Source organism: Ambystoma mexicanum, chromosome 12 (genome assembly GCF_040938575.1).
Source record: "Ambystoma mexicanum isolate Mex_15411 chromosome 12, UKY_AmexF1_1, whole genome shotgun sequence".
NCBI lineage: Eukaryota > Metazoa > Chordata > Amphibia > Caudata > Ambystomatidae > Ambystoma > Ambystoma mexicanum.
In genome coordinates, this window is record NC_090936.1 from 240,526,213 (window position 1) to 240,544,866 (window position 18,654).

General features: G+C 47.8%; 1 protein-coding gene across 8 annotated transcripts in view; it reads right to left on the reverse strand.

The window, feature by feature from the left end:
- EPS8 (EGFR pathway substrate 8, signaling adaptor) overlaps window positions 1–18,654 on the reverse strand; it is a 1,868,600-nt gene that overhangs the window by 144,468 nt on the left and 1,705,478 nt on the right. For all 8 annotated transcript variants that reach the window (XM_069628376.1, XM_069628375.1, XM_069628377.1 and 5 more), the window contains one exon: window positions 7,500–7,680. In XM_069628376.1, coding sequence (XP_069484477.1) covers window positions 7,500–7,680 — 181 coding nt within the window. The remainder of the gene's footprint in view (window positions 1–7,499; window positions 7,681–18,654) is intronic.

Sequence of the window (18,654 nt, forward strand, 5' to 3'; positions counted from 1 at the left end):
TTAAACGTTCTCAATATGCGCCGCCCTCCTCTTCTACCAGTGAATCGCTGTTCGGTTGCGCACCAAGGCCCTACCCCTCGGATATGCAGTCCCTCCTCCCTAAGCCACCTTTCCCTGACTCCAACATCCCTCCCCTGATTCAGCCACTGCCGGATGAGGGCCTAGAGAGTCACTGTAGAGGACCTCACAGGATCCTAGTCCCCCTCTCTGCAAGATGGCACTCAAATCATTTCCTGAGCCTGTGTCTCTACTTTCAGCCACCTCTGCAATGGCAGAATTCACTGTCGATTAGCATATTATATGGGGAGAGCAGTTAAGCTTGCATCAAGCCTAGGGCACATGGTCGCATTCATGCAGCATGGGGTCCAGAGAGGCAGAGCTTCTCTTCCCATGGTAACAACCTGTCACTCAACCACAGGACTTCAGTTCCAAGAACACCTCAAAAATATGAGAAGTTCATGGGATACTAAGGAGCTGCCAAAAACAATCAAAGCACTTCCAAGATTCGACTGCATCCCACAGGTGCATATCAAATCTCATAGTTTCAATCAAACCCAAACAGAAGCCATGACTCCGTGAACCAATCACTGTCTTAGGCCAATAAACAAATGAGTGGAATTGAGACTCACAAGCGGAGTAGCCAATGCCAGAAAAGTACACGAGAACATATGGAAGAACCAATCAGAGTCAGCCTAAGAAAGTATCTCCCCCTCACGCACAGTCTCATGGAGATCAAATGGGCTTAGAAAATTCATTGAGGGTCTTGAGCCCATGGAAAGCAGATGCACATGCTGGTGCTCCCATGACAAGGAGAGACTCTGCTTGAGAGAGAAGACTGGAGGACTGTGATGAAATAGTACCTTCTCAGTACAGATGACACAGTAGCCTTTAGTACAAAAGGAAATCATCTTTACTTGGTTACAGGTTACAAGAAAGGTACACTAACACATCTACCGGCTATTCTTTCCCTGAGCTAGCCTCTCTTCAACCGTCATTCAGAGAACATTCATCCAGTATTCCACATCCAGGCAGTCATGATATCACATGCTTTCTCAGCAAAGTAGAAGGGAAAGGCAAGTCACAACAGACTGCTGCTTGGGGGAAGGCAGTGCAAGACTATGAAGGTCTGTCAAGTCCTGGAAGGCCTGGAAGAGCAAGGCTGAACAGAAGGGGCACAAAAGCTCATCTAAATTTTCTTTGGGGTATTGGAAGGGCCTGTGGCAAGAGAAACAGGGAATTGCAGCTGTCTGTATAGGACCCTGAATTGGGGAAGAGACAAATGCCCAATAAAACCAAGGTCCAGGAGCGATCTATTGTGAATCTTGCAACCCAAGATCCAGGAGGGAACCACTCGAGAAGCTTAAAATCCGTCTAGGAGAGACTTCCTGAGAAACATGGAAGGCCAGAGAACTGGGACATGCCCAACAGTGAATATTGCAAGGATCTGGAAAAGTCTAAGGAGAAAACTTTGCGGAACTGAAAACCTGAGGGAGGTCCTTGGACATGAGGTGAACATGTCTAGATGGAGTAACTCCTGAAGGAGCCTTCCCAGATACAGTGGTTTGTTTTGGTTTTGAGTAGCATAGGGCGGGACATTTATAGATTAGAATGATTGAACTCTTCTCTTAGTAAAACCGTGGAATATTTGTTTTAATCTTAGGATAGCACAGAGGCAAAAGACTCAAGACTAGGCTTCACGACTGTTGCCAACATCATTTGAGTATTTCCTTTGCAGTACAAGAGGTCCCAGGCTGGGCAAGGACTTAGAAACATTATGCATTGATTTGCGTTGCGATATTGAGAAGATCAGTCCCCAAGAACCCCTTATTATTTATTTTGCCCACCCTGACACTGTTTTATCTAGGAATACCTCTTTAATGTTAGAGTGTGCCCTAGTTCCCTTATGCAGTTGTCCACCACAAACTCTAGTTAACCAAACACTGAATAAAGATCTGTTGAAACAATTTAAGGATGGAGTGTATCATTGACCTGAGTATCCCACCGCTCCTGAGTCTAGGAGTATAACAGTTCATTTCAGTTTTCATAAAGAGTCATGTATATTTTATGAAATGAGAGGGATTGGCCCAGATTCTGTGCAAATCATAGATGGTCCTTTTCTGCCTGCACAAATGGTTGAAAGCCCTTTGCACGCAACTAATGTAATCAGTGCGGGTTGGTAACCTGAAGGTGGCAATGGGTGTCAAAGCTACTCGGGTGTGCTTAGACAGCAACAGAGCACGGTCTTGAAAGCAATCATCAAAATCAGGGTTGCACAAATCAGTCATCAAAATCAGGGTTGCACTGAAGGAACTGCTGAGATCCTTCGTACTCCCAAGCCAATCGTAGCTTGCCACTGCAGTTAAAATGTTGCCGAATGACTGGTGTTAAAACTGAATTCCATTTTTTGAGTACTTTTTGCCTGCTCACGAATTTACTGGAATCTAGTATTCAACATTATTTAGGCTATCAAAGGGACTGAAGTCCCCCTGCAGCCATTTAACATTTTCTTTTTGTGTTGCGCTCACTAGTCCATATGGTTAATAAGGCATTGGGTCATGTTCAGCAGCTCATTTGGTCCCAGAGTGAGTTCCCTCACCCAGTGCGTCAGAAAATAGTATGGTGGCAGCTGTACAATTGCATTGGCTAGACAAGGTTTGTAGAAATGTTACTGTATCAGCAGCCAAATGGTCCTGTATGGTAACTATTGTAGTACTGCTATATGTTTTAAGCCCTAACCCTGGCTATTTTGTTTTTTGTCCTTTATTTGTTCATGTGGACCACAAGGAACAGCCAAAACAGCAATTTTGCCGATTAAGGTTCTTCCAGCACCACACAAAGAAAACTCAAGTTGGCATTTATTCAGTCCTCCAGCCCCCCTCACACATCTGGGTGGTTGTGTCTGTGCATATGGAAGATTGGTTGGCTAGTCCAAATATCATGGCTATCAAATCATTTAAAGAACGCGTAGTTGTGGATTTGTGGGAAGGGATTCCTCTGACCATTTTTGATAGTATATTTCTGGAGAGACGCCTTACCATTCAAGTGACTGACAACCTGAACTTTCATGGAAGAGTGAGTGGAGATGGGCTGCTGCCGAGGATTGTGGAGTGCATGTTCAGGCTGTGTCTCTGGCCCTTTGTCCTTGCCTCCCGCTTGTCTGCTCTGCTGGTAGAATCCTCGACTTCATTGTGGATTCGTTGCTAAGTCCACTAGCCTTCGTTACAACAGCTCTTTAAACCCGCAGCCCGAGGTGTTTCCAGAGAGGACTAGTGGCTTTGGTGCCAAAACGTGGGAGTTCATCTCTGCTGTGATTTCCAGAACTCAGTGGATGTTGCTACTCCACCTCTGCTTCTGGTATATGTGACAACTTAATTTCCAGACAGATCTTGTTAGTTCTTTATTCTGGAGCCTGTATAGTGCAGGGCACCTCTTTCCACACTGCAGTAGAGAACTAACTGACCCCGAACATAGGGACGCCAACATTATTTTTGAACAGAGACCAAAACTTGCATCATAACAGTATGCAACAGTTTTCATCCCTGCACAATATCATGCTGCTTGGGTGGATCCTTTGATCTACCCCACACCGCTTGCTGGTCCCTCGTTTGCTGATGTCACAGATTGGGTGTCCCCTGCCTCGTACTAAAAGACCATCACATGGCCTTTATTACTAGGGCTGCCTTGTCTGGGTCCTGACTGTTCGTTGTGACTTGACATCCTAAGCGCAGAGACCTCATCTACTGCCTAGACAAACCCAATCATCTTCTGAAGCCATCACTGTGAATGATTGTACCTGAGTTTTCAGACCCCAATTCCACTATTTGTCCTGACCATGGACTATGTTCCGGACCAAGGGCCACCGGGCTCTTGGTCCATAGCAATTTCTGTGCAGTTTCTGTGCCCCTCCCTTAATGAACCATAATAAATATAATAAGGTTTGCCTTCAACCTGCAATCAGCTTTCACTGAACCTTTGGTGGTGATAGTGGAAGTCCCTTAGCCTCCCCAGCCAACTGATTTACACTGCCTTCTGCACCTATGAATTGCAAGCTGTACATACCGTCTTTTAAGTGCAAAGTGCAGTTGGCGCAGGAGCCTACAAACCAAGTGCCCCAGGGTAAGTGCATTTTAGGAGAAAGGCTACACTGGAGTTGGAGGGTGCATCCCGTGAAGGACTAACCAATGAGGGAGAGACCAGTAATCCTGTCCCTCCCGCTTCACGGTTGGGTCACAGTAAATCCTTCACTGCTCTCCCCGTTGAAGGGCCTCCCCAAAATCACTCTTCTTCCTCAAAGCGGTCCTAAACCTGCTTAGTGCTAGAAATACATGCCTTTCCATTGAAGTGGGGCATGAGCTGGGCTCAGCCAGTTTTGCTACCGAGGACCCGTTTGATGAATCTGACTTGGATCCTATTTCATTGCCAAACACGTTGTTGAATCTAGCTATAACCAACATGTTTTATCACTGACGTGGAAGACCAAGACGACTCCTCTGGAAACATTGATGGGGAAGAGTAATAGTACTACACGTGCACTCGACATGGCAGAGTAAAAGAGAGATATCTAGGTTCCGGCCTTCTTTTACAACTAACTCATTGGATAAATCTCCAGAGTTGTTTAGTGTTACTCTCTTTACTCCCTGCTTTCCCTATAAATGAAGTAGGAACCAACCAAAGAAATACAAACTACCATACACTACCAGGTGGTTCTTCAAACTCAACCTTCAATTTTGTGCTGAACTCGCTGGTGTGAGTTCATAAGAACATTAACACAGATACGAGGTATGTGCAAGGCGACCTAAAATTAATGACTTACAAAATGTGCTCCATGAAGGGGTATATTATGGCACAGAAACACATAGGGGTGTTAAGGGGCTTATGCCAGGGTTTGGATACTCGTGTTTTGTCCTTGGACACACAGCTCAATCTGAAAGACAATAACAGAGAGAGCAATTTGTTGCATCAAGTTGACATCCAGGAGGACTCGTCTTGCCTGCTGACAGGAACTTCACAGAAAATATCCCCTCTTGAGGGAAATCAGGTAGATTTGGTTTTGGGTCATTTGAACACAGTCGACAATAATGGTACTACCAACACTGACAAAGTGACCGCTATAGGACAATTTTAGGTAGTTAATATACTTTGTGTATTTTCTGGTGTGGGACTAATTGCTTCCTGCTACCAGTTCTTTTCCCTTCCTTGAATGAAGCCCAACTGCTCTAAAGTGTAAATCAACTGCTAGTGTACGTATGGGATTTAGAAAGTGCAAATCTAGCTGTCTAGCTGGTAAGCATTGTACAGAGGGAGCGCTCATATGAGGTTACAAGGAAGGGCACATTGATATTGATATTTTATTTGTATTGCGCTCGTACACAAGTGTTTCAGAGCGCGAAACATGCATAGCAGGAGTACTGGAATGGCTAGGCTGAGCAGAAGAGCAGAATTGTGGTTCAATGGTGCAATGGCCTTTTGATGGGACTCCATAATTGACACCTGCCACTATGAGGATGGGGGTATGTAGCTCCTTGCATAGCACAACAAAGTATACCCACATGTGGGGAGCACATTTTAGGGTGGATTGTTTTTGCCCTCATTTAGAGTACGCCCAGCCTTCCTGAGCAGGGCATACACAATGTGTATAGATGAGCTAGTATGAGCAAGCGGATACCATCTCTTGAGAATGCACATGTTGATGCTGGTGCACCTAGGTCAGCTTTCCGCTACTCTTTCACCAGAGTCCTTCTTGATTGCCTTGCGGAAGTGAGTGGAATGGCACGAGCGAAAACCAAGTGTGATGGTTCATCCTTTTTCACCCTCTGTTAGATCTGTATTTCACGAGTCACATAAGCTGAGGCCAATACAAGGTTTGCAATAATAATTTAACTAGGGATACTGAGGGCCCGATTCATAACATGGCGCAGTGAACGTGCTAAAGAGCACGATTCACTGCGCCAAATGAGGACGCCCAGGCTCCACCAGTTTTCTCAAGTGGGCCTGGGCGTCCTTGTAGTGCACAACAATGCAACTTCAGCAATGCGCCTGTTTTAATTATGAGCGCAATCCTGAAATCTCTGCAACATTTTTGAAAAATAACGACATATTCTTTATTTAACAAAAATGCTCCAGAAAACACAGGTGTACATGAACACTTTCCTATACACTAAAGTAAGCAGCTTCAACGGTGAAGCTGCTTGCTTTGGTGTATAGGAAAGTGTTCATTCATTTACAAGAAAGTAAGCAGGTTCAACGTTGCAGACTACAACGTTGAAGCTGCTTGATTCGGTGTAAATGAAAGTGTTCAAATACACCTGTGTGTTGTATATGAACACTTTCCCATACACCAAAGCAAGCAGCTTCAACGTTGCAGATTAGAAAGTTGAAGCTGCTTGCTTTGCTGTATATGAAAGTGTTCATATATACCGGTGTATATATGAACACTTTCATATACACCAAACAAGGTTTCTTGTGGCACTCCTCCAGTATAACAGCACCAGAGTGGTACCGTATATGTGCACGACTTTAGCTCACATATAAAACTGGAGGAGTGCCAGAAGAATACCCTTCTAAAAAGCCAAGTAACGAATGGAAAGTACCCATCCTAGCAACCGCCACATGTATTCCGAAAGTGGCGCATTCCTACCGACTTGGGAAGAATGCGCTACCTTCAGAATAGGTCTTAAGTACTGAAAAGGTTGTTAACCCTTTTAACAACCTTTTCGGTACTTAGACCATGTTGAGAATCGGGGCCCTGAGTGTACTATGGGGGAAAATTAGATTGCATAGCACAAACAAGTCTTCAAGTCTTCATAGTCAATGGAAAGATTCACATCACCTTTCAACCCGACTGAGTAATCTGTATGACCCAGTGCCCTGACTTTCCGGGGTAAAGGTGCTGTACTGTACCCGGATTCCACGGCACCTTGTGTATGATTTATTGCAGCTGGAGGCAGCATGGCAGAATTCTATGAGGCACCTGGGACCCTAGCCAGTAACTGCAGTGGTGGCAAGTGAGACTTCAGCTTGGGAAGAAAAGGTGCATGAGGGTGAGACAGAAGTTTTAAGAAGAGAGTGAATATTTATAAGGAACTATAATAACTTAAGTTGACCAATCTAATGTAAAAATGCAAAACATTCTACCAAAGCAAGGACAATTATTTGTGTTGTCATCATAACGAAAACGCCTTTATTTTTTCTATCCCAGTTCTATTGAAGAATTCTAAACAAAACATTGCAAATATTATCTTTAGAAAAGTACACAAAGTATTGGATTTTGGAAATCAGTTCTTTCTTCCAAGAAAATGATTCAAAGCAACCACAGAACAAAGACATGGTTTGAAGAATCCGTATAGCTGCTTCAAATCAAGTGGTTCAATCAACAAGATAATTTTGAACTAGCACAACTGCCCATCATTCAAGCCTCCAGAACCTCCATTCAGTTCACATCTGTAGGACATCAAAAATCAGGAAAGGGAAACAAATGTCTGGAACAAAATCCAACTTACTCAGAGTTAAATCCTTTAGACTCTAACCAAAGTTTCACATCTTCAGGGGATGAGTCGTATGTGATATTAAGTACTGGCATATTTTGTTGTGGCACATGGAACTTCCTCTGAGCACCGCTACGGCCAATGGTGAGTCTATGAATCAGTTCATCCTGGACCTCTTCCATCTGAGATTTCCGACCTATAGGTGCAATAATAAATAGAGTAATGTTATTTATTGACCTTTTGGAATGGCAAATTATTTGTGGATTTTCAAATAAAATCCTCAAATAAACCAGTACATGATATAAGCTTTGATTTAACATGTGAATAATGTAATGAAAAGTATTTGCAGCTCCCCCATCAGAAATATACCATTAAATATCTAGGTGTGTGACAAGGTCAGCTTTCTGACCTTGTCATAAGGGGAAGCAGACACCTCTCAGCCCAGGGAGACCGTTTTGGAAATAACCCCATATGCCCATTGTGTACAAAAGGGGGGCAAGCATTAACAAAGATGGTATGAAATTTCCCTTCTGCATGTGCCAAGTTGCATGCAAGCAGTATTTCTGTGCTTCACCCCATGCCTGTGACCCAACATGCTGTCTAAGTGTTTTCTTCTCCTTGCAGGATGACCCCTGTTATGGGTCAAGAATACCCATGGAGAAAGGAGACATTAGTGGCCCACATCCCGGTGAGTAGAGACCCCCTCTGGTGGGAGTGATGCCTTACTGAAGGGACTGAAAGCCAGCATACTGGCAGAGAACCTAATGTGTGTGGCGAGGGCAGCCAGAAGCAAAGAGCAGTAAAGTGAGGAGCTCGAGCGCTTACGTGGCATTCCTGAACACCAACCAGAGCCCACCCAGTTTGGGAACCAGCTCCCTAGACTGCCTGGAAGCTCACAAGCCGAACAAAGGACTTGCTGCAGGGGTGGTTAGGACGGACCCCCTTACACTGGCTGTGACACTCCGCAGCTTCCGTTGCCGAGCAGCAGCAACACGGCGGGGAGCAAGGGAGCAGGGCTTGTGGGGCCATCTAATGCTTTGCATTTCTGGAACCCTTCCTGGGTGAGGATGGCAGAGCCAGATTGTACAGGGAGAGAATCAAGCCAGAGAGGGGGAGGAACATAAAAGGAGGAATAAGAAACAAGAAGTTGTGGGTTGTTTGGGTGAGGTCAGGGGTGGTAGTGGTGAAGGACAAAGACTAGCAGGAGGAAGTAGGGCAAGTAGTGTGGAGTCATCATTTTTCAGAAGGTGAGACATTGCATAGTGAGTTCAAGTGGTACTGTGGTAAAAGTGGGCATGATAATGTGGCAAGTGTGGTTAGGTGAGTTAGCATAAGGAGTGACTGAAGTGAATGTAACTGAGTGAACAGTGTGTGATTGAATAGAGTGGGGTGAGGGGGTGAGTAGCTGAGTGGTATTGAGAATAGGGGGATGGTGAGTAGCCGAGTGGCGTTGGGGGTGGGAGAAAGTAGCCAAGTGGTAATGGGGGCCAGGGGAGGAGCCGAGTGGCGATGGGGTTTGGGGGAGAGTAACCGAGTGGCATTAGGGGGTTGAGGGGGAAGAGTAGCCAAGTGGCATTGGAGGATGGGGTTTGGAAGAGTAGCTGAGTGGCATGGGGGTGGGGGAGGAAAGTAGCAGAGTGGCGTTTGGGGGTGGGCGATGAGTAGCCAAGTGTCCTAGCATAGGGGTAAGGAGTCAGTGTAAGGGGAAGGGGGGGAGGGGGGGAGGAGTCCTAGCATAGGGGGTAGACCAGCATAGGGGAGTGGACCTAGCATAGGGGGCGGGGGGAGACCTAGCACTAGCATAGGGGGGGAACCTAGCATGGGGGGAGCTCTAGCATAAGGGGGGACCTAGCATAGGGGGGAGATCTGGCATGGGGGAGATCTGGCATAGGGGGGAGATCTGGCATTAGGGGGGGAGATCTGGCATAGCTGGGAGGAGTCTGTGTCTGAGGGGAGGAGTCGGAGCATAAGGGAGGAGAGAGTCCTAGCATAGGGGGGAGGAGAGAGTCCTAGCATAGGGTGAGGAGAGAGTCCTAGCATAGGGGGAGGAGAGAGTCCTAGCATAGGGGGAGGAGACAGTCCTAGCATAGGGGGAGGAGACAGTCCTAGCATAGGGGGAGGAGACAGTCCTAGCATAGGGGGAGGAGACAGTCCTAGCATAGGGGGAGGAGACAGTCCTAGCATAGGGGGGAGGAGACAGTCCTAGCATAGGGGGGAGGAGACAGTCCTAGCATAGGGGGGAAGGAGACAATCCTAGAAGGAGACAGTCCTAGCATAGGGGGAAGGAGTCCTAGCATAGGGGGAAGGAGTCCTAGCATAGGGGGAAGGAGTCCTAGCATAGGGGGAAGGAGTCCTAGCATAGGGGGGGGTAAGAGTGTAGACGTTCAGTCTGGGGGGTCATGGCATAGGGGGTCATGCCATGGGGAAGTAGAGTAGCAGGAGGGTCATAGGGTAGGAAGGGGGAGAGTTGTAGCATGGGGGATTTGTAGCACAGGGAGGGGACATTGTATAGTGGAAAAGGGTGTTGTAGTGTGGAGAGGGATGTCATAGTGTGAATGTGGGAGTTGCAGCATAGAGAAGGGAGTAGGTATGAAGAGAATACCAGAAGTAACATCAAAGGGTGGAGCTGAAGCATAGAAGGAGTGGAATGGCATCCGAGAGACAGAAGAGGGAGACAGAAGAGTTTGGGTGAAGGAGGGTGGAGTTGGGAACAGGAGAGTAGAATGAGAGAAAGGACCATTGTAGGTAGACAGAAGGGATAGGGGAGTACATTGGTGTGATAAAGAGCAGAGTGCTATAGTCAGAGCACCTAGAAGGCAACACCTAATATAATTATAGACCACTAGATATTGTTCGAATAGGGACAGCTAGGAAGAGGCTACAGAAGGGACTAGTCTTTAGGTATTTCTTTTCCAGAATAAAGAAAACCAACCATGCACAGTTAGGGTAAATCTTCACTAGCTACTAACCTGAGTTCAGGGATGCCTGGGATAGAGAGGAGGTGCTTTTTGGGACAAAATAAAGAGGGCACATTACAAAAATAAAAACCCTTGGATATAATCTTTGTGTCTTGTAGTGCAAATTCGGCTATCTGTGACTATTACAAACAAACCTCTCATAGTGCCAACTACTGAAAGCACTAAACGCCACACTTCCCTAATGGCATAACTTTGCTGGGGTTTCATTAAAGCAAAGGATTTTACTAAAGGTGTTTGCAAAAGCTAAGTGCAAATATATGCAAGAATAGCAGCACACAGGAGCACAAACCCTTCATAATTTAATTGTGTAATGTTTCATGGCTTTTGTAAAGGTGAAGGACAACTACATACCAGGATATGTTCAGAGCTGATCATTCGAACCTAACCGCCAAGATTCCGGGACCAAACTGACATACATCAGCATCACTATTTCGGGGAGTAAGGAAAAGTTGAGCCCTGCACTTAATTATAGTGCATTTTTAGTTTGTGCTATTAGGTGCCACAGCCACCTAGAAGCCAAAACTATTGCAGTAGATGGGAGAAATGGTACATGAGGAATGACACAAAGCTGTACATGTTTGGTTATTTGCCCACCCATTGACTGCACATAGCCATACTAATCCCTATGACCATTAGTACTCTGTTCCCGCCACTGCCCGCCCAATACACCTCCTCATGGGAACTCATTGGTTTCGCTTTAATCAAGCCATACCATCAAACTTTGCACTTTCTCAAAGCAGTCTTCTGAGAGTTAATGACTGGAGCAGTAGACACGCTACTGGTGTAATAAAAATGTCTTAATGAGGCCTTCAGCCACTCGATTTATAAGCACTATGCGCGTGTCCTTCCCTGGAGTCCTCTTAAAAAAAAGCATTGGCAATTTATAACATCCAAAGAGGAGGACATAACCTACCCCCCATTAGCATGCTAGAAGGTCTGTGATCATTTATATTTGTCATCTAATTTATCAGGAACGCCCTTTTCAACATTTGCTGTTAAATGTTATATAAATATTGGTTCTGTGCAAATTGACCTTAACCAGAATCTACTGACAAACAACTAAAGCTTCACTCCAAACCTCTCCCCAACACCTTCCTCACCGATGACGCCGATATTTGTGCCCTTCGCTATTTAATCATAAGGAGTTCATGGCTGTCCTCTGGATATCAATTCTATGGGTAATCACTGTTTTCGCACTTACTTTACAAGTATGGATTCTGTTGTGTGTTCCAAAATGGCCTTTACATTTATTCACACTATGGCAGATTCTCAAAAATGAACGCAAATAAAATAAATAAATGCGGAGAATGCGGTTTTATTTCATGTGTGTTCACTTTAGGAATACACGTGTCCTCTTATTCTCAAAGGTGACCTGCACATTTCAGGGAGGCTGGACAGCAGTGCAAAAAGATATGCTGGTCAGCCCACTTGCATATATTAGTGCCAGAAGCGTTTTCCCTAAACAAATGCATTACAGACCTCAGGAATCCAATGTGTACTTGAAGCACATTTCCCAAATAAAGGCCCTTAAGGGGGTGGTCACTGAATTGCTATAAAAATAAAGCGCGTCTACCCCTGTTTGAAGGATAGAAGTGCATGTGGGATAGCAAAGGTGTGGACCTGTGCTGTTCCACTAAAAAGAAAAGAAAATGTCCTTAAGGACGGTGTGATGCAATGTGCATCCTCCCTGTGATCGTTCGGCTCATTATAAAGTGCATTCTGTTTGTAAATTTAGAATGTGCCTTACAATTCATAAGTAATGCCCTTGATTTCTGTAAATGCGCAAAACTGTAAAAGGGCACTAGAATATGACCATCTGATTCTAAGAATCGGGAGCATCATTTTTTTGAATGCACAACTCGTTTACTCCAAAAATGTTTCAAGAATTGTTCCCATTGTGTTTTCAGCCATGCTTTCCAGACAGTCCACTCTTCAGCTTGTTGCCAGCATGAGGAGAAAGAAATCCGGAGAAGGGAGTTTTTGGACTAAACCCAAGCGTGTTTCAGATGCCAGTTTCAGATTGTTACACTGTAGTGTAAACTCCACAGAGAGTGACGCGACGTTGATTAAGACCAGAAAGCACAGATGCTTAACCAATATCCACAGAACGCTGCCAGTTATACTGGATTCTGGCCTCAAATATCTAGGCTCCAACCACAAACCCACAGTATAAAAGGCTGTACTTCCATGCAAACCTTGACATGTTACACAGTTTGAAATGTTTTAGTACCAATACACAAATTAAACAAAACGTCAGGGTTATATTTTATGCTTCTACATTTGCCAGGGAAAGTGGAGGAGAAAACATGCTCAGAACGAAAATTATTTTGAAACCTGTTGGCTTTTGTTATTTAAAAATACAACATGAATGCTTTTGAACAAAATCGTATTTAAACCTCCTATCCGAAAAAGATTGTTTTGATAGGATTATGCTCCTTTCCTACAATTTTGACAATTTAACATGAATGTCTTCTTACACTCTAAACAGAAATGAATAGTTACTCACCGTAGTGACTAATGTACTCCTAATCCATAGTGCCCTTTCCACCATACTGCATGGGCGTCCCTCACTAGGGACGGGAGACGGAACCTTTCTCACCAGAAAAAACCTTCTTCCCCTATAAATTTAGAGGCAAGCGGGGGTGCGGCCCTTAGAGCATGCACTCCCCTAACAGGTGGCGCCCTGCTGATGACTTGCCACGAGACCTGCCACTGGAATGCGACGGTTGTGGCCTTGGCTCTGGCAGCGTGGGCTTGCATGTTAGCTGGAAGTGGTTTGTGCTGCCCCTCAAAAGCCTCCGTGATGGCCAAAACCATCCACCTTGCTATAGAGGCCATTGTTGTCTGATAACCTGGCCTTGACCGGCAGGAAAATGACAACCAGAGCATCCGACTTGCTGAAGCTCTTGGTCCTGTCCAGGTAGAATTCAGAGTGCTTCTGACATCCAAACAGTAAGACCCTCTGAGCACTGCCCTTAGGATTGGCAAAAGAAATAGGTAAAACCATCTCCTCGTTTAGATGGAAAGTATCCTTGTGAAAAGTAGTATAGGGTTCTGATGCCACCAGAGCCTGGATCTCACTGACTGAGCAGAGATGAGACCCACCAACAAAGCTGTTTTAATTGTGACCAATCAGATGTCCGCAGATGCCACTGGTTCGAAAGGTTTGGGTGCCAGAGTGCCCAACACCTCATTGTGATCCCACATGGGGTATGGTTTATTTATGGGTGTGTATAGCCTGTTGAGCTCCATCAGATGCTTGACCACTGAGTTGGAGGAGGAGAAGCCCTCCACCTCAGAATTCCTGTAGGTACCTATGGATGTCAAGTAGGTGCGGCATGTGTCCACTTGCATGCCTGAGTGCGCAAGGTGTGCCAAGAAGGAGAGCACATCATCCAATGTGCATGTAAGGGGCTGAGTCCGTCCAGTGAAAGAACCTAGTCCATTTACTCTTGTACTGGCTCCTAGTAGCCTTGCACTTAGCACCCTGAATTATGTTTAGGTTAGCCTGTGACCGGCTCAGATGCTTCAGCGTGACCTGCTTAGGAACCACGCTGGAGGGGCTAATTTATGTGGAGCGGGATGGATGACCCTACCCCCCTGCTGCGAACGAAGATGAGCTGGACCCAGCGGCAGGTGAATGGGTGGCTGTCCGAGAGGCTGAGAAGCTCTGATAACCACGTTCTCGCCAGCCACCATGTAGCTATCAGGATGATGCTGAGGTGAAATTATTCTCTCATCTTGCAGATCACCCTGTGGACCAGGGGTGTGGGAGGGAAGGCATACGCTGTCATGCTGTTCCACTGTATCTGGAATGTGTCGCCCAGGGAGCGGGGGCTCTGCCCCTGCCAGGACGCAAACTGCTGGCACTTCCCGTTGGCCAAGGAGGCAAAGAGATCCACCTGAGGATGCACCCATCTGCTAAAGATCCCCAGCCGGACCCGATTGTTCAATTGCCACTCGTAATTGTCTGCTCCCAGTCTGCTGAACCTGTATGCTTCCAGGTTGGACTCCCTCAGAAGGTGGATGGCCATCAGGTAGATGTTGTTCTCCAGGGCCCATTCCCACATGCAGATCGCTAGGCTACACAGTGGAGGGGACCTGGTGCCACCCTGCTTGTTGACATGGTACATGCTGGTGGAGTTGTCTGTCTGGATGAGGCCGACCTTGCCCCAATTAGCGTAAGGAAAGCTTTGAGGGCTTGCCAGATGGCTTTTAGCTCCAGCCAGTTGATACGAGACTCCTGCTCCTCTGGTTGTCCAGTGTGGCCCCCCCCAGCCTTCCAGGGAGGAATCCGTGGTGATGGTGACCTGCAGGGCCAGCCCCTGGACAGCCACGCGAGGTCCGAGTGGAGAGAAGTAGGAATGCCGATTACATGAGGCTGCAAAGTGAAGTTGTAATCTCCTTATCTTGTGTCTCGTGTGGGGTACAGCCAGTAGGACTGCTGCCATGATACCTAGTAAATGGTGGTACCACCAGGCCAAGGTCACTTCTCTGGTGAGGAAGTGAGTAGTGGCCGTCTTGATGGCCATGATCTTGTCGTCCGAGGGGAAAACTCTCGGCGCTCGTGTCCCATATGAGGCCCTGAAAGGTCAGGTTCTGAGAAGCTGCAGCTGAGACTTCTTGAGGGTGATCAAAATTCCCAGCTCGTGGAGTGTGATCATAAGGGTGGAGGAAGTGTGATGAACTGCCTCTGGAGACCTCGACCTGGCGAGCCAGTCGTCCAGGTATGGGTAGACGTGGTGGCCCTGAGGAGAGCTGCACTGCATTCATGACCCATGTAAATACCCGGGGGATTGAATTGAGGCCGAAGGGTAGCACCTTGTATTGTAAATGGCAGTCCATGATCTTGAATCGCAGAAAGAAGCAATGCAGCTGCCAAATTGGGACGTGTAGGTAAGCGTCCTTCAGATCCTGGGAGCATATCCAGTCTCCCTTGAACAATGTCTCTGCAATGAGTGCTGGCGAAACCATCTTGAATTTTTGAAGAGGGAGGGAGAGGTTGAGGTTGGAGAGGTCCAACACAGCTCTCAGGCCAGCCTGGTTCTTCTTTTGTATGGTGAAAAACCTGGAGTAGAAGCCCAATCCTCGCTGGGAGGCTGGGACTTCCACTGCCTGGCTCTCGAATTTCCGTGAACAGAGTTGCTGTCCAAATCTGTGGGCGTGGAGGAGGAGAGGAAGGGATCGGCAGGCGGTACCCCATGGATACTACAGATAGGATCCAGAGGTCCGCAAACATCTGATACCAAAACTGTGAATGAAGGGCAAGCCTGCCCCACATGGACCTCAAGGGGTGCGTCATACCTTCTTTCCCTCTGAGGCTGCTGCAGAGGAGGGGGACTGAAAAAAGCCCTTGCTCCCACCTTTAGTTGTTTGCGCTGGTGCAGACTGAGCACGGTCAGGCTGTCTGGATCTCTATTCTTGGAAGCCACGAAACCCGCCGCACGCCCGCCCCTTGTCGGAGCGTTGATGCGGCTGGGTGTAGACCTTGGGTGTGGCCTTCGTAAGGATAAAGGCTTTGCAGTTTGTGAACTGTTTTTCTTTTTATCTAGCTCCTCATCGGTGGTGGAGTGAAAGAAGTCACCACCCTTGAATGGAAGGTCCAATATGCGTTCCTGGACGTCTAGGTTGACTTTAATAGCCGAAGCCAGGCAGTCCTTCTCATGTCCGTGGCGATGCATATGGTCCAGCCAGAGGTGTCAATGTGGGCCACTATGGACTCCATGATGTCTTGCACCATCATTCTTGCCTCTGCCAGTCTCGCCTTGAAATGTGCCTGGCTCTGCACCAGAAGTTCTGGAAGGAAGTCAGCTATATCCTGCCAAAGCCTCTGGTTAACGGCTGCCAGCATGGCATCCGCCTTTGATTGACGAAGAGGCAGTGAAGTGTTGGAATAAAGCTTCTTCCCGTATGCCTCCAAGATATTCTCCTCCTTGCCTAGCAGCGCTGAGGACGAGGTGGCAGAGGACGACTGAGGCTTTGAGTAGAGTGACGCCACAGCAATCACCAAAGAGTGCGGTTGAGTGTGTGCTGATAGCAAGAGTGGATCCCCCTCCATTTGCCTATACTTGGCGTTGAGGCACCTAATGACAGGCTGGGCTGAGCTGGGCTTGAGCCACCTCTTCTTGGCCAAGGCAACAACGCCCCGTTCTAGCCACGCGGCATAGAGTGAGGGCCTTGGCAAGTACCCCCGCCTCCGGTTGTTCGACTTCAGCTTGAGGAAGGCCCAAGTAATCTGCCAGACCTGCGAGTTGTTTGAGGAAGGCCTTGGCTGACGATGGCGTATCAGGGTCTTCTTTCCCGTCTATGTCCACCAGGGCGCCTGGCTGGTCCGGAGCAGGTGGAGGAGTGCTGGGCGCTGAGGGCAGAGGTGTGGATACCGAAGATGCAGCAGAGGCTGGTGCAGAACCGCCTGACCTGTGGGAGGCAGAGGAGTTGGAATCAAAGGAGCTGGAGCGTGCAGCAGGGGCTGTACTGGGGCCTGAGGTGCTGCAGCCATAGGAGGAATGTCTATAGGCACTGGCAGAGGGGCCGGAGGGAGCATGTCCCTGATCACATCCCTAAGGATGGCCCCCATCTGAGATCTCATGAGAGTGAGGAACTTTTCAAAGAACCTGTCCTCTCAGGGAGGTGATGACGACGGGTTAGCAGGCGTCTACTGGGACCGGTGCATACTCGGTCTAGCCGTTTGCGAGGTAAACCTGCCCTGCAATGCTGATGGATAAGCTTATGTACGTGGCCTACAGCTGTAGGCCACGTACCTGGTTGACACCAGTCCCACCTTGTAACTTGTTCTCCCACCTGCTCTGTTCCTCTGGGTGGTATTGGATTACCGGACATCTCGTCTGGCACGGTGGCCATCTTGTTGAGCTGCGTGCCACATGCCGTAGTCATGGTGCTTGGTTCGCTGGGCCTGGCCTCCACCAGGACTCTTGGCGGTGGAGCATGAGACCTGCCCTGCACCTCAGGCCGAGGCCTGCTCGGTGTGTCGCCCTCAGCATTTCCGCCGGTAGCACCGAGTGCAGGCGACCCCACTGACATATTGCCAGTACAATATCATAGCCCCTCGGGTGTACACCTGGTAAAAGAACCTTGCGGTCCCTCAGCACTGTCTCTGGAAGGATCTATGTACCCCTCGGCTTGGTGGCCGGTAGCTAAGCTACTTGGTACCTGTGCTGGTGTGAGAACCTGAAAGGTTCCTCTCGCCCAGGCGTTTCCTTGGGAAGGAGTCGCCCTTGTGCAGTGCTCTGGAAAAAAGCGGCATTCCCTTGGGCCTCGACTTGTGCCCGATTAAGTACTTCAAGTCCTCTGGAGGCGACTTCTCGAAGAGCTCCCTCCACCTACCTAACCTGTCCTTCAGAGCACACAGTCTAAGTGTGTTGAATGCGGTACAACCCTCCCAGCCGTGGTCGGGGCCAAAGCGGCGGAGGCAAAGAGCGTGGGGATCAGACGTAGAGATCGGACATAGGGAAGAGCCTCTCGCAGGCTTGACACCTGCTGAAGCCCGCTGAAGTCGGCACGCGCCACCAGAAGACCGAGTACCTGATTGATAAAAGAAGACAAAAAGAAGAAAGTATACAGGGAAGAGCGTGTGGTATTACATGGCCGAAGCCAAGCCCAGGAGCGCTGGTGAAATCGGCCTGTTCCGGTTGACGCATCAAAGGGGACTGAGAAGTGGCACCGGTGGGAGGAGTCTGGGGAGCGCATGCTCCCAGGACCGTGCCCCTGTGCGCCTTTACATTTAAAGGGGAAGAAGGTTTTTTTCAGGTGAAATAGGTTCTGTCTCCCATCCCTAGCGAGGGACGCCCATGTAGTATGGAGGAAAGGGGATGGGACGTAGGAGTATCTAGGTGTATAGAAGGAAGTCACAATTCCCATTTTATGGTTCTTGCAGTGTGCATGCCCCGAGTGAAGTGGTCAGAGAGCGGTACTGTGGGGGGGCAGGGAGTTTAAGCACAAGGGGACTGCAGTATGAACGCTCGGGCACCTTGAAGCCTCATCAATATGACTCCAACTGTATCCCACGAGACCATGAAACCACTGCACTTTGTTGTCATGAGAGATTGGTTGGCAGCCAGAACAGAGACGAAGAATCCGTGTTCCATGGTGGATCACCCACACTAATGCAGACCTCACTCACACATAACAAATCCTGTGCTGCTATTTTAGGAGACTTAAGAGAGCTCTCTGCT